The sequence below is a fragment of the Salvia splendens genome, chromosome 5 (assembly GCF_004379255.2).
Source record: "Salvia splendens isolate huo1 chromosome 5, SspV2, whole genome shotgun sequence".
NCBI lineage: Eukaryota > Viridiplantae > Streptophyta > Magnoliopsida > Lamiales > Lamiaceae > Salvia > Salvia splendens.
The window spans coordinates 27,204,463-27,221,151 of NC_056036.1; the positions used below are offsets into that span (position 1 = coordinate 27,204,463).

Genomic DNA, 16,689 nt, shown 5'->3' on the forward strand with positions numbered 1-16,689 from the left:
AGGGAAGAATTAGCAATTGATCATATTCCTATATAAAAAATAAGTTTTATGATTTTGAATATTTGGAAATATGTGTCACAGTAAAATATTATTGATTATTGATTGTTGATTGTTGATTGTTGGCCACAAAAAGAATTAAAATAAGGTGGTAAAAAAGAACTACTCCTACTTCTACAAAACTAATGAACTAAAAGAAAAATGGAAAAAGAAAAAGAAGTCGAACGTATTTAAATATTTGCTCTCTCTCTTTTCAAAACAAAATCCCATTCCCATCCCATTTTCCCGTTGCAATCTATTTCATATAATAAAATTAGGGCTCCCCAACTTCATCCCATTCCGTCACTCTCTCTCGCTAGGGCACTTACTCCGACTTCCTCCTCATCAGTTCTCTCCCGCCGGCGATTGGCCAAGTCGCCGTCCATCCCACCGTCCCTTCTTTCCGCTCTCTCTCTCTCCCACATGAATTGATTGTCTTGACTGGAGAATTTTGTTAATCTTGGAGACAATTGCGCAAAAGCAACCCGTGAGAAAATTAAGATTGTGGTATGAATGTTTTGCTAACTTTTCCATGCTTCAAATTACTGCTCATTGTTCCTCAGATATCAATGATGATCATAGATATAATACCTTGATATGTATAGGTAGCAGGAGGTGACGGGTAAGGTTGGTTTTGTGTGACATTCTTGTACTGACCATTAAACATTACTTCTTGAGTCCCTATTTGAATATTTTTTAGATTTGTCAGTGTATTGACCATGCTAACCAGATAACTACAATATTGTCATTCTTGCTCAAGGTGGTTCTTTATCATTGAAACATCATCTGAGCTCTTTATCAGCAGTGGTTTTCTTTGCATGAACAACTTTATTATAACATGTTTACATGTTAGCTTCTGGCTTTCTTTTTTGAGTCACATTCAGGTTGTTTAGTTCAGTCTTTCAATAATAAGTTGTGTCATTATTCAATATGCTCTTCACATTGTTGCCCAGGTCTTTGAAGAACATCTTGAGGATTTACGTAAAGAAGGTCGTTTGAAATGGGAGAAATGCAAATTCCAGTCTTATCAAGGTTGATTTTATCTTTGGTACTTAAAACAAATCAAGTTGGATAATCTTGATAGGAGTGTCCTATGCCATTTTACAATTATTTTGGTCTAATATGATTACATTACATTATGAAATAACTAACCGAACTCTGATGGATCTTCCAGCGTGAGATCTATTGTTGTTCTTAATCTTCCTAACTATGGAAGCGGAAGAAATCCATGGAGCAAGCTAAAGCCAGATTATCTAGAGAAGGTACTTAAATAATCCACAACTTATAACTTCAGCTGTTTAAGAAAATACCATTATTCATTTATGTTTTGTTTTCAAGAAAAGTACATATTATGGCTTGCTTGAGTGCAGGATTAGTTTTATATTCACAACGTTTTTCTAGAAATGTGTTTTCTACAGCAAAGGCCAATCTTGGGTTTTAGATATTTATCTTCAAATCATTACTATTCTTGAACAGATGCATTTTGATTTCTCTCCTGCTGAGGTGTTAAATTTAGTTTTTTCTCCCTACAGCCTGCTTTCAATGGCGCTTCATGGTTTCATTCTTCACATTAAAACACGAAAATATTTTGTGGGGTACTTTATAGATGGTGCATTTCGTCCTATTGAATGTCACACTATTCCTTGAATGCTTCACTTTCAAAAGTAAATTTTAAAATAGATAAGACATTAAGTAGAAAGTGAAACTGATAAAGAACATTTCTTTGGAGATTGCAGTAAGCGGTTGCACAACAACAGTGGATAGGGAAAGAGCCCCCCCCTCCTGGTTTTTTGGGAGATCAAGGCATAGTTACTTTTATATAATACATATTCTGGTGGCTTCTGCGTCTCCTCTCAACTGATGCCGGTAAATTTTCTCTATTGAGAATGTAGGAATTCTATTTTATATCTATTCATAATTATTTTCCTCTTAACTTTTAATTACCAATTTTATTTGATCACTTAAGAGGAGGGTTTTATAGGTACACGATGATGAATCTTTTATTCATTTTTATCTCATTTTCTCATTCTTCCTCCTTTTTGTTTTGCCAGAGGGGGTTTGTTCAGGCTTACCCCAATGATGGTTGTCTCGAAAATTTTGGTCTTAAACATGGATGGCTTGCTTTGATGGTTATGGCTGAAGTAATATCCTCCAAACACATAGAACAGGTAGTGTACTGCTTTTCCAGCTAGGTTGAACAAAAATAAGTAAAGTTCTTGTGTGTGGGTCAATGAAAATATATCATTTTTAATACTAGTTATGATAGAGCATAACATGATTGTTTTTCATTTGTCCCACCTCTCAAGCAAATGGCTAGCAACTACTGTTGGGGTGAGGGGGACCTCACTAGAAGTTTTCTTATTTTTTTCTACCTTTTTTCTCTTCGTCAACTTATGCTTGAATTTTTCTATCTCAAAATGTTTTTCAATGGTTGAACTTACATAAGTTGGTGCTCTGGTCACCTTTTTAGTTAGTCTATTCTCGTATTTTATTCCGTACGAAAAGTACAAAACAGTTTTTTGAACAGTCCAATGCACAAAAATTCCTATTTAAGGGAAGCCATCCATTGTGGTGCATATGAAAAGTTACTGCAGTCTTTAGGCCTTCTCCTAGTTGTGTCTGAACTTGAGTTAGTTTCTTGCTATGCACTCTGCAGATGGTGCAAAGGTTGAAGAGGAGAAATATATGCAGTACTTCTTTGATGATTGGTTTAGTTTCATTGATCAACATCAACCTAAGGCTGTCATATTCTCCGATGCTTGTCCGGACACAAGGTGGATTGGGGACGAGGCTGCTGTCGCTGGAGTACCTGTTGGTCTCTCTTCAACCGCATCAATTACATTATTGGCAACACTGGTAAGTCCACATCTAGATCATTGCCCACATCTCACTATTCATATAATTGTTCCTCATATCAAATGATACTAATGATTGTTAATCATGGCCTAGGACCAAAGTATTCTGATTTTTAAGTTGTCTGACGGCATTTCTCTTTATATCAAAGTGTGTATGCTAAACGTAGTGATGCAATATTTTGGTTTATTTGTATGCTAAACTTTCTCTTTAATATGTTTATCGTTTGTTTTCTAATTATTTCAGCATAGGTCTGTATTTGTATGCTAAACTTTCTCTTTAATATGATACTACATGGGTTATGAAGATATGGATGCTCAAGTTGCATATAGTTTCCACCATTTATGAAATGAAAAACCTTACCTTGCTCAAGGTCCCATTTCAAATAAGGTAATATCATTCTTCCATTTTCTAACACTGATATTGAACCATAGGATGCATGAAATTCTGATATAATGATCCAACATCAAGATTAGGGATGTCAATCCAGCTGAAACCCGTGGGTCAACATGAATAACAGTTTATAAAGTTATAGGGTCAAGGCTAAAAATTGTGACCTGAATATGAAATCGGATTATTTGGGCCAGCCCTAATGGGTTTACGGGTTACTTGGGCTGGCCTGGTCAGGCTGACCCTATTTTAGTTTAAAAAAATTGGATTCGGATTTTGCCTATATTATAATGCTGCAACCTACATGTATTATAGTTGCCCTTATCTACACACCACGCGTACACATACGGACATGTAGAAGTCACCACACCAATCCTCCCTCGATCTCTGTCGTTCCAACGTCCTCTTGGTTTACAGTGATTGGTTTTGTTGGGAACCTATATATTCCAAATTTGATCTTTATCGATTTTAATACTTTTCAATTCTTATACAAGACTTTCATTGGTTTTGGCGAGTTCAATAGGATATGTATTTTTGGCATTGTGTAACTATCCATTAGATGTCTTAACTTAAGTGTTCTTTAGCAAATATCTAGCCAAATGTAGGATGTGTTATTGTATTAAAATGGCATGCATATTCCTTCTTTAATAAGTTGAAAATGCAAGGTAGAGAATTGTATGTGCTAGTAGATAGATGATTCAAAGAAGTTGTTATCTAGTTTTATGTATATACACTCAGATTTGTTATGAAGCTCCAACCTTTCTCCCTGCAGGACTTCTGTAATCAGGCAACACTAGGGCAGAAAGTGTAGAAAGAAACAAGGGAGGGTTGGAATAAGAGCAAGATGGGGAGAAAAGAAAAAAAAGAGGAAGCAAATATGTGGAAAAAAAAGAAAAATTGGTGGAACAGATGTTGAAAAGCAGAAAAAGAAGAAAAAGAAGTGAAAAAAGAGAGGAAGTAGATATGAGGAAAAAAAAAAGAAAAAATGGTGGAACAGATCTAGAAAAAGAAAAACACAGAGAGCAGTATAGGCTATTGGAGAAAGGGACGGGGAGTTTTGTGATGGAGTAGGGGGAGGGGAAGACGACGATTTTTCGAGGTTTCAACTTAAAGCACTACTGGACGAGAAATCAAGAGAGGAAAATGAGAATGCAAACTTGACTAGGGAAAACCAGCTACCTGAATCAGCTAGTGGAGTACCCTCACTTAACAGATCCGAAATCGCATGAAAATAAGGTAAGATCTCTCTTTTATATCCTTAACACTGATTTTAATCCACGGGATGCATGGATTTTGAGCTTTTTATTCTGACTGAATGATACTAATTATTATTAATCATGGCCAAGGGCCAACGTGTTTTGATTTTTAAGTTTTCTGATGGCATTTCTCTTCATGTCAGTGTGTATGCTGAAAGCTGCAAAGGAACTAGATGGATAATGTCAGCTTGCTATCCAATTTTTCTTATTCATGAAATTAAGAGGTAAAGAAAATAGAAACAGAACATTTTCTGCCAAAGTGTCAAATTTTGTTACGTCTCTGACTTGTATTTATTTTTTAAATAGGTACGAGAACTATTGTAGTGATCAGCAAAGTATATCAATCATCATCAGGAATCTAACCTGGAAAAAGTTGCAAGAGTTGAGGAAACTCCTCCCCAAAAGAGAGCTCTAAAGATAAAAAAGAAAATGGTCCAGATTCGGGAAAAGCACCCAGTCTATTATTGAAGGCAACGAGTATAGTTCCGTCTAAGACTGTCCCTTAAAGGTACCACAAATATTGCTTCCTTCTCCTTTTGAAATTAATGCAAATTCAATTTTTAGAAAGCTAAATAGAGCCCCCTAGTATCTACACAGCCTATATTGTCGTTGTTTTGAAGGCTGATAGTGCTACTGATAAGGCAGAATGGATAAATACACTAAGAAATATCATCAGTTCAAAAGGAGGACAAGAGAAGGGTGAATCTGGCCCTCCATTGCGCCAAAGTCTTTCCATGGTTCTCTTGTAAGTTCATTAGCTTCCAAGCACCGCCAAAATTTTCCAACATTTATGTCCTTCTAAGTTCGTTAACTTTATGGACATAATAAGTCCTTAAAGTTGTTCTTATTGCCGTTAAATTTTTCCGTCGCTTGATTTATAAAATCTAAATGTTTGGCTTGTTTTAGTTTCTTTCCGTTTGTAAATTTAAATTTTGGTTGATGTTCTTCTATGCTCAGTTACTCCTTGTGTCCTTAGAAATAGGTTACGTGAAGCTTCATGAATTTGTGTTTTATAATTGTTTCAGCATAGGTTTCTATTTGTTTGCTAAAACTTTCTCTTTAATATGTTTATTACTGACAATCTGACAGGATACTATATGTGATGAAGGTATGGATGCCCAAGTTGCATACGGTTTCCACCATTTACGCTATGAAAGAACTTACCTTGCACAAGGTCCCATTTCAAATAAGGTAAGATCATTTTTTTGTTTCCTAACACTGATTTTGATCCACGGGATGCAGCCTGCATGTATTATAGTTTCCTTTATTCACACACCACACCTATACGTACGAACATGTAGTAGTCACCATACCATCGTCCCTCGATCTTTATCGTTCCAACGCCCTCATGATTTTCAGTGATTGGTTTTGTTGAGAACCTGTTTATTCCAAACTTGATCTTTATCGATTTTAATAGTTTTCAATTCTTATGCAAGACTTTCATTGATTTTGGCGTCTTCAATATGATATGTATTTTTGGCATTGTGTAACTATCCATTAGATTTTTATCTTAAGTTAGTTAAGTTTTTATTAGCAAATATTTAGCCAAATGTAGGTTTTGTTATTGTATAAAAATTGCATGCATAACCCTTCTCTAATAAATTGAAAATGCAAGGTAGAGAATTGTATGTTCTAGTAGAGAGAGAATTCATAGAAGTAGCTTATCTAGTTTTATGTACATACACTCAGATTTCTTATGAAGCTCTTACCTTTCTCTCAGCAGGACTTTTGTAATCAGGCAACACTAGGGCATAATGTGTAGAAAGAAACATGGAAGGGTTGGAAAAGAAGGAAAAAAACAGAAAAACCAAGAAAAAAAGAGGAAGCAGATATGTGAAAAAAAAAGAAAAAAAAGAAAAAATGGTGGAAGCAGATAGGTGGAAAAAAAGCAAAAAAACAGAGAGCAAAATCAAAGAAAGAGACGGGGAGCTTCGTGGTGGAGTAGTGGGAGGGGAAGACGGCGATTTGGCGAGGCTTCGACTTAAAGCACTTCTGGAAGACAAATCAAGACCGGAAAATGAGAATGAAAACTTGACTAGGGAAAACCAGCTACCAGAATCAGCTAGTGGAGTACCCTCGCTTAACAGATCCGAAATCCAATGAAAATAAGGTAAGATCATTCTTTTATTTCCTAACACTGATTTTGATCCACGGGATGCATGAATTTTGACCTTTTTATTCTGACCGAATGATACTAATTATTGTTAATCATGGCCTAGGGCCAACGTTTTTTGATTTTTAAGTTTTCTGAGGGCATTTCTCTTCATGTCAGAGTGTGTATGCTGAACGCTGCAAAGGAACTAGATGGATAATGTCAGCTTGCTATCCAATTTTTTTCTTATTCATGAAATTAAGAGGGGAAGAAAAGAGAAACAAAACGTTTTCTGCCAAAGTGCCAAATTTTGTTATGTGTCTGACTTGTATTTATTTTTTAATTAGGTACAAGGACTATTGGGGTGATCAGCAAAGTATATCAATCATCAGTATGAATCTAACTGGAAAAAGTCTAGTAATCATGATAACAAGTATAGTTCTGTCTAAGACTGTCCCTGAAAGGTGCCACGAATATTGATTCCTTCACATTGTGAAATTATTGCAAATTCAATTTTTAGACAACTAAATAGAGCCCCCTGGTATCTACACAGACCATACTGCCGTTGTTTTGAAGGCTAAAAGTGCTACTGACAAGGCAGAATGGATAAATACAGTAAGAAATATCATCAGCTCAAAAGGAGGTCTTGTGAAGGGTGAATCTGGCCCTCTATTGCGCCGAAGTCTTTCCGATTGTTCTCTTGTAAGTTCATTAGCTTCCAAGCGCTGCCAAATTTTTCCAACATTTATGTCCTTATAAGTTTAATAACTTTATGGACATAATAAGTCCTTAAAGTTGTTCTCATTGCCGTTAAATTTGTCAGCCTCTTGATTTATACAATCTAAATGTTTGGCTTGTTTAGGTTTCTTTCCGTTTGTGAATTAGAATTTTGGTTGAGGTGCTTCTATGCTCATTTACTACTTGTGTCCTTTGAAATATTCCAGACATAAAGCCTCATGAATTTGTGTTTTATAATTATTTCAGCATATGTTTGTATTTGTATGCTAAACTTTCTCTTTAATATGTTTATCACATACAATCTGACAAGATACTATATGAGATGAAGGTATGGATGCCCAAGTTGCATACGGTTTCCACCATTTACGCAATGAAAGACCTTACCTTGCACAAGGTCCTATTTTAAATAAGGTAAGATCATTCTTTTGTTTCCTAACACTGATTTTGATCCACGGGATGCAGCCTGCATGTATTATAGTTTCCCTTATTCACACACCACACCTATACGTACGGACATGTAGTAGTCACCATACCATCGTCCCTCGATCTTTATCGTTCCAACGTCCTCATGGTTTTCAGTGATTGGTTTTGTTGAGAACCTGCTTATTCCAAGCTTGATCTTTATCGATTTTAATAGTTTTCAATTCTTATGCAAGACTTTCATTGATTTTGGCATCTTCAATATGATATGTATTTTTGGCATTGTGTAACTATCCATTAGATTTTTATCTTAAGTTACTTAAGTTTTTATTAGCAAATATTTAGCCAAATGTAGGTTGTGTTATTGTATTAAAATTGCATGCATAACCCTTCTCTAATAAATTGAAAATGCAAGGTAGAGAATTGTATGTGCTAGTAGACAGATAATTCATAGAAGTAGCTTATCTAGTTTTATGTACATACACTCAGATTTCTTATTAAGCTCTTATCTTTCTCCCAGCAGGACTTTTGTAATAAGGCAACACTAGGGCAGAATGTGTAGAAAGAAACATGGAAGGGTTGGAATAAGGGTTGGAAAAGAAGAAAAAAAACAGAAAAACCAAGAAAAAAAAGAGGAAGCAGATATGTGAAAAAAAAGAAAAAAAAGAAAAAATGGTGGAAGCAGATAGGTGCAAAAAAAGCAAAAAAACAGAGAGCAAAATCAAAGAAAGAGACGGGGAGCTTCGTGGTGCAGTAGTGGGAGGGGAAGACGGCGATTTGGCGAGGCTTCGACTTAAAGCACTTTTGGAAGACAAATCAAGACCGGAAAATGAGAATGAAAACTTGACTAGGGAAAACCAGCTACCAGAATCAGCTAGTGGAGTACCCTCGCTTAACAGATCCGAAATCCAATGAAAATAAGGTAAGATCATTCTTTTATTTCCTAACACTGATTTTGATCCCCGGGATGCATGAAGTTTGACCTTTTTATTCTGACCGAATGATACTAATTATTGTTAATCATGGCCTAGGGCCAACGTTTTTTGATTTTTAAGTTTTCTGAGGGCATTTCTCTTCATGTCAGAGTGTGTATGCTGAACGCTGCAAAGGAACTAGATGGATAATGTCAGCTTGCTATCCAATTTTTTTCTTATTCATGAAATTAAGAGGTGAAGAAAAGAGAAACAGAACGTTTTCTGCCAAAGTGCCAAATTTTGTTATGTGTCTGACTTGTATTTATTTTTTAATTAGGTACAAGGACTATTGGAGTGATCAGCAAAGTATATCAATCATCAGTATGAATCTAACTGGAAAAAGTCTAGTAATCATGATAACAAGTATAGTTCTGTCTAAGACTGTCCCTGAAAGGTGCCACGAATATTGATTCCTTCACATTGTGAAATTATTGCAAATTCAATTTTTTAGACAACTAAATAGAGCCCCCTGGTATCTACACAGACCATACTGCCGTTGTCTTGAAGGCTGAAAGTGCTACTGACAAGGCAGAATGGATAAATACAGTAAGAAATATCATCAGCTCAAAAGGAGGTCTTGTGAAGGGTGAATCTGGCCTTCTATTGCGCCGAAGTCTTTCCGATTGTTCTCTTGTAAGTTCATTAGCTTCCAAGCGCTGCCAAATTTTTCCAACATTTATGTCCTCATAAGTTTAATAACTTTATGGACATAATAAGTCCTTAAAGTTGTTCTTATTGCCGTTAAATTTGTCAGCCTCTTGATTTATAAAAGCTAAATGTTTGGCTTGTTTATGTTTCTTTCCGTTTGTGAATTAGAATTTTGGTTGAGGTGCTTCTATGCTCATTTACTACTTGTGTCCTTTGAAATATTCCAGACATGAAGCCTCATGAATTTATGTTTTATAATTATTTCAGCATAGGTTTGTATTTGTATGCTAAACTTTCTCTTTAATATGTTTACCACATACAATCTGACAAGATACTATATGAGATGAAGGTATGGATGCCCAAGTTGCATACGGTTTCCACCATTTACGCAATGAAAGTCCTTACCTTGCACAAGGTCCTATTTTAAATAAGGTAAGATCATTCTTTTGTTTCCTAACACTGATTTTGATCCACGGGATGCAGCCTGCATGTATTATAGTTTCCCTTATTCACACACCACACCTATACGTACGGACATGTAGTAGTCACCATACCATCGTCCCTCGATCTTTATCGTTCCAACGTCCTCATGATTTTCAGTGATTGGTTTTGTTGAGAACCTGCTTATTCCAAGCTTGATCTTTATCGATTTTAATAGTTTTCAATTCTTATGCAAGACTTTCATTGATTTTGGCATCTTCAATATGATATGTATTTTTGGCATTGTGTAACTATCCATTAGATTTTTATCTTAAGTTACTTAAGTTTTTATTAGCAAATATTTATCCAAATGTAGGTTGTGTTATTGTATTAAAATTACATGCATAACCCTTCTCTAATAAATTGAAAATGCAAGGTAGAGAATTGTATGTGCTAGTAGACAGATAATTCATAGAAGTAGCTTATCTAGTTTTATGTACATACACTCAGATTTCTTATTAAGCTCTTATCTTTCTCCCAGCAGGACTTTTGTAATCAGGCAACACTAGGGCAGAATGTGTAGAAAGAAACATGGAAGGGTTGGAATAAGGGTTGGAAAAGAAGAAAAAAAACAGAAAAACCAAGAAAAAAAAGAGGAAGCAGATATGTGAAAAAAAAAAAAAAAAAGAAAAATTGGTGGAAGCAGATAGGTGGAAAAAAAGAAAAAAAACAGAGAGCAAAATCAAAGAAAGGGACGGGGAGCTTCGTGGTGGAGTAGTGGGAGGGGAAGACGGCGATTTGGCGAGGCTTTGACTTAAAGCACTTCTGGAAGACATATCTAGTCCGGAAAATGAGAATGAAAACATGACTAGGGAAAACCAGCTACCAGAATCAGCTAGTGGAGTACCCTCGCTTAACAGATCCGAAATCCAATGAAAATAAGGTAAGATCATTCTTTTATTTCCTAACACTGATTTTGATCCACGGGATGCATAGATTTGACCTTTTTATTCTGACTGAATGATACTAATTATTGTTAATCATGGCCTAGGGCCAACGTTTTTTGATTTTTAAGTTTTCTGATGGCATTTCTATTCATGCCAGAGTGTGTATGCTGAACGCTGCAAAGGAACTATATGGATAATGTCAGCTTGCTATCCAATTTTTTTCTTATTCATGAAATTAAGAGGTGAAGAAAAGAGAAACAGAACGTTTTCTGCCAAAGTGTCAAATTTTGTTACGTCTCTGACCTGTATTTATTTTTTAAATAGGTACAAGGACTATTGGAGTGATCAGCAAAGTATATCAATCATCAGTATGAATATAACTGGAAAAAGTCTAGTAATCAAGATAACAAGTATAGTTCTGTCTAAGACTGTCCCTGAAAGGTGCCACGAATATTGCTTCCTTCACATTGTGAAATTATTGCAAATTCAATTTATAGATAACTAAATAGAGCCCCCTGGTATCTATACAGACCATACTTCCGTTGTTTTGAAGGCTAAAAGTGCTACTGACAAGGCAGAAGGATAAATACAGTAAGAAATATCATCAGCTAAAAAGGAGGTCAAGTGAAGGGTGAATCTGGCCCTCCATTGCGCCGAAGTCTTTCTGATTGTTCTCTTGTAAGTTCATTAGCTTCCAGGCACTGCCAAATTTTTCCAACATTTATGTCCTTATAAGTTAAATAACTTTATGGACATAATAAGTCCTTAAAGTTGTTTTTATTGCCGTTAAATTTGTCAGCCTCTTGATTTATAAAATCTAAATGTTTGGCTTGTTTAGGTTTCTTTTCGTTTGTGAATTAGAATTTTGGTTGAGGTGCTTCTATGCTCATTTACTCCTTGTGTCCTTTGAAATATTCCAGACATGAAGCCTCATGAATTTGTGTTTTATAATTATTTCAGCATAGGTTTGTATTTATATGCTAAACTTTCTCTTTAATATGTTTATCACATACAATCTGACAAGATACTATATGAGATGAAGGTATGGATGCCCAAGTTGCATACGGTTTCCACCATTTACGCAATGAAAGACCTTACCTTACACAAGGTCCCACTTCAAATAAGGTAAGATCATTCTTTTGTTTCCTAACACTGATTTTGATCCACGGGATGCAGCCTGCATGTATTATAGTTTCCCTTATTCACACACCACACCTATACGTACGGACATGTAGTAGTCACCATACCATCGTCCCTCGATCTTTATCGTTCCAACGTCCTCATGATTTTCAGTGATTGGTTTTGTTGAGAACCTGCTTATTCCAAGCTTGATCTTTATCGATTTTAATAGTTTTCAATTCTTATGCAAGACTCTCATTGATTTTGGCGTCTTCAATATGATATGTATTTTTGGCATTGTGTAACTATCCATTAGATTTTTATCTTAAGTTACTTGAGTTTTTTTTAGCAAATATTTAGCCAAATGTAGGTTGTGTTATTGTATTAAAATTGCATGCATAACCCTTCTCTAATAAATTGAAAATGCAAGGTAGAGAATTGTATGTGCTAGTAGACAGATAATTCATAGAAGTAGCTTATCTAGTTTTATGTACATACACTCAGATTTCTTATGAAGCTCTTACCTTTCTCCCAGCAGGACTTTTGTAATCAGGCAACACTAGGGCAGAATGTGTAGAAAGAAACATGGAAGGGTTGGAATAAGGGTTGGAAAAGAAGAAAAAAAACAGAAAAACCAAGAAAAAAAAGAGGAAGCAGATATGTGAAAAAAAAGAAAAAAAAAGAAAAATTGGTGGAAAAAAAGAAAAAAACAGAGAGCAAAATCAAAGAAAGGGACGGGGAGCTTCGTGGTGGAGTAGTGGGAGGGGAAGACGGCGATTTGGCGAGGCTTTGACTTAAAGCACTTCTGGAAGACAAATCAAGACCGAAAAATGAGAATGAAAACATGACTAGGGAAAACCAGCTACCAGAATCAGCTAGTGGAGTACCCTCGCTTAACAGATCCGAAATCCAATGAAAATAAGGTAAGATCATTCTTTTATTTCCTAACACTGATTTTGATCCACGGGATGCATGGATTTGACCTTTTTATTCTGACTGAATGATACTAATTATTGTTAATCATGGCCTAGGGCCAACGTTTTTTGATTTTTAAGTTTTCTGATGGCATTTCTCTTCATGCCAGAGTGTGTATGCTGAACGCTGCAAAGGAACTAGATGGATAATGTCAGCTTGCTATCCAATTTTTTTCTTATTCATGAAATTAAGAGGTGAAGAAAAGAGAAACATAACGTTTTCTGCCAAAGTGTCAAATTTTGTTACGTCTCTGACCTGTATTTATTTTTTAAATAGGTACAAGGACTATTGGAGTGATCAGCAAAGTATATCAATCATCAATATGAATCTAACTGGAAAAAGTCTAGTAATCAAGATAACAAGTATAGTTCTGTCTAAGACTGTCCCTGAAAGGTGCCACGAATATTGCTTCCTTCACATTGTGAAATTATTGCAAATTCAATTTATAGATAACTAAATAGAGCCCCCTGGTATCTATACAGACCATACTGCCGTTGTTTTGAAGGCTGAAAGTGCTACTGACAAGGCAGAAGGATAAATACAGTAAGAAATATCATCAGCTCAAAAGGAGGTCAAGTGAAGGGTGAATCTGGCCCTTCATTGCGCCGAAGTCTTTCCGATTGTTCTCTTGTAAGTTCATTAGCTTCCAAGCACTGCCAAATTTTTCCAACATTTATGTCCTTCTAAGTTTAATAACTTTATGGACATAATAAGTCCTTAAAGTTGATCTTATTGCCGTTACATTTGTCAGCCTCTTGATTTATAAAATCTAAATGTTTGGCTTGTTTAGGTTTCTTTCCGTTTGTGAATTAGAATTTTGGTTGAGGTGCTTCTATGCTCATTTACTACTTGTGTCCTTTGAAATATTCCAGACATGAAGCCTCATGAATTTGTGTTTTATAATTATTTCAGCATAGGTTTGTATTTATATGCTAAACTTTCTCTTTAATATGTTTATCACATACAATCTGACAAGATACTATATGAGATGAAGGTATGGATGCCCAAGTTGCATACGGTTTCCACCATTTACGCAATGAAAGACCTTACCTTACACAAGGTCCCACTTCAAATAAGGTAAGATCATTCTTTTGTTTCCTAACACTGATTTTGATCCACGGGATGCAGCCTGCATGTATTATAGTTTCCCTTATTCACACACCACACCTATACGTACGGACATGTAGTAGTCACCATACCATCGTCCCTCGATCTTTATCGTTCCAACGTCCTCATGATTTTCAGTGATTGGTTTTGTTGAGAACCTGCTTATTCCAAGCTTGATCTTTATCGATTTTAATAGTTTTCAATTCTTATGCAAGACTCTCATTGATTTTGGCGTCTTCAATATGATATGTATTTTTGGCATTGTGTAACTATCCATTAGATTTTTATCTTAACTTACTTAAGTTTTTATTAGCAAATATTTAGCCAAATGTAGGTTGTGTTATTGTATTAAAATTGCATGCATAACCCTTCTCTAATAAATTGAAAATGCAAGGTAGAGAATTGTATGTGCTAGTAGACAGATAATTCATAGAAGTAGCTTATCTAGTTTTATGTACATACACTCAGATTTCTTATTAAGCTCTTATCTTTCTCCCAGCAGGACTTTTGTAATCAGGCAACACTAGGGCAGAATGTGTAGAAAGAAACATGGAAGGGTTGGAATAAGGGTTGGAAAAGAAGAAAAAAAACAGAAAAACCAAGAAAAAAAAGAGGAAGCAGATATGTGAAAAAAAAAGAAAAAAAAGAAAAATTGGTGGAATCAGATAGGTGGAAAAAAAGAAAAAAAACAGAGAGCAAAATCAAAGAAAGGGACGGGGAGCTTCGTGGTGGAGTAGTGGGAGGGGAAGACGGCAATTTGGTGAGGCTTTGACTTAAAGCACTTCTGGAAGACAAATCCAGTCCGGAAAATGAGAATGAAAACATGACTAGGGAAAACCAGCTACCAGAATCAGCTAGTGGAGTACCCTCGCTTAACAGATCCGAAATCCAATGAAAATAAGGTAAGATCATTCTTTTATTTCCTAACACTGATTTTGATCCACGGGATGCATGGATTTGACCTTTTTATTCTGACTGAATGATACTAATTATTGTTAATCATGGCCTAGGGCCAACGTTTTTTGATTTTTAAGTTTTCTGATGGCATTTCTCTTCATGCCAGAGTGTGTATGCTGAACGCTGCAAAGGAACTAGATGGATAATGTCAGCTTGCTATCCAATTTTTTTCTTATTCATGAGGTGAAGAAAAGAGAAACAGAACGTTTTCTGCCAAAGTGTCAAATTTTGTTACGTCTCTGACCTGTATTTATTTTTTAAATAGGTACAAGGACTATTGGAGTGATCAGCAAAGTATATCAATCATCAGTATGAATCTAACTGGAAAAAGTCTAGTAATCAAGATAACAAGTATAGTTCTGTCTAAGACTGTCCCTGAAAGGTGCCACGAATATTGCTTCCTTCACATTGTGAAATTATTGCAAATTCAATTTATAGATAACTAAATAGAGCCCCCTGGTATCTACACAGACCATACTGCCGTTGTTTTGAAGGCTGAAAGTGCTACTGACAAGGCAGAATGGATAAATACAGTAAGAAATATCGTCAGCTCAAAAGGAGGTCTTGTGAAGGGTGAATCTGGCCCTTCATTGCGCCGAAGTCTTTCCGATTGTTCTCTTGTAAGTTCATTAGCTTCCAAGCGCTGCCAAATTTTTCCAACATTTATGTCCTTATAAGTTTAATAACTTTATGGACATAATAAGTCCTTAAAGTTGTTCTTATTGCCGTTACATTTGTCAGCCTCTTGATTTATAAAATCTAAATGTTTGGCTTGTTTAGGTTTCTTTCCGTTTGTGAATTAGAATTTTGGTTGAGGTGCTTCTATGCTCATTTACTACATGTGTCCTTTGAAATATTCCAGACATGACGCCCTATGAATTTGTGTTTTATAATTATTTCAGCATAGGTTTGTATTTGTATGCTAAACTTTCTCTTTAATATGTTTATCACATACAATCTGACAAGATACTATATGAGATGAAGGTATGGATGCCCAAGTTGCATACGGTTTCCACCATTTACGCAATGAAAGACCTTACCTTGCACAAGGTCCTATTTTAAATAAGGTAAGATCATTCTTTTGTTTTAAGGTAAGATCATTCTTTTGTTTCCTAACACTGATTTTGATCCACGGGATGCAGCCTACATGTATTATAGTTTCCCTTATTCACACACCACACCTATACGTACGGACATGTAGTAGTCACCATACCATCGTCCCTCGATCTTTATCATTCCAACGTCCTCATGATTTTCAGTGATTGGTTTTGTTGAGAACCTGCTTATTCCAAGCTTGATCTTTATCGATTTTAATAGTTTTCAATTCTTATGCAAGACTCTCATTGATTTTGGCGTCTTCAATATGATATGTATTTTTGGCATTGTGTAACTATCCATTAGATTTTTATCTTAAGTTACTTAAGTTTTTATTAGCAAATATTTAGCCAAATGTAGGTTGTGCTATTGTATTAAAATTGCATGCATAACCCTTCTCTAATAAATTGAAAATGCAAGGTAGAGAATTGTATGTGCTAGTAGACAGATAATTCATAGAAGTAGCTTATCTAGTTTTATGTACATACACTCAGATTTCTTATTAAGCTCTTATCTTTCTCCCAGCAGGACTTTTGTAATCAGGCAACACTAGGGCAGAATGTGTAGAAAGAAACATGGAAGGGTTGGAATAAGGGTTGGAAAAGAAGATAAAAAACAGAAAAACCATGAAAAAAAGAGGAAGCAGATATGTGAAAAAAAGA

At 35.5% G+C, this 16,689-nt stretch overlaps 1 protein-coding gene across 6 annotated transcripts; it reads left to right on the forward strand.

Annotated features, from left to right (window-relative positions):
• The first annotated feature begins 277 nt into the window (after positions 1-277).
• LOC121805248 (diacylglycerol kinase 7-like) lies at positions 278-16,636 on the forward strand. 6 transcript variants are annotated; one of them, XR_006051348.1, is made up of 37 exons: positions 278-543; positions 990-1,068; positions 1,211-1,298; positions 1,773-1,902; positions 2,088-2,204; positions 2,693-2,892; positions 3,197-3,279; positions 4,052-4,515; positions 4,679-4,759; positions 4,842-5,043; positions 5,181-5,280; positions 5,625-5,726; positions 6,256-6,645; positions 6,975-7,091; positions 7,181-7,329; positions 7,694-7,776; positions 8,309-8,707; positions 8,870-8,954; positions 9,037-9,153; positions 9,244-9,392; positions 9,757-9,839; positions 10,372-10,770; positions 10,932-11,016; positions 11,099-11,215; positions 11,305-11,452; positions 11,817-11,899; positions 12,432-12,816; positions 12,978-13,062; positions 13,145-13,261; positions 13,351-13,498; positions 13,863-13,945; positions 14,478-14,877; positions 15,039-15,115; positions 15,198-15,314; positions 15,404-15,552; positions 15,917-15,999; positions 16,553-16,636. XR_006051348.1 is itself a non-coding variant. In XM_042205050.1 (7 exons), coding segments are annotated over exons 2-6 (438 nt in total). In that variant the 5' UTR covers positions 278-543; positions 990-1,036; the 3' UTR covers positions 3,198-3,279; positions 6,259-6,326. The 6 variants fall into 6 exon arrangements, 1 of the variants encoding a protein (XP_042060984.1); XR_006051347.1 differs by having other exon boundaries at positions 16,556-16,636; XR_006051349.1 differs by lacking the exons at positions 13,863-13,945; positions 14,478-14,877; positions 15,039-15,115; positions 15,198-15,314; positions 15,404-15,552.
• Positions 16,637-16,689: the final 53 nt, after the last annotated feature.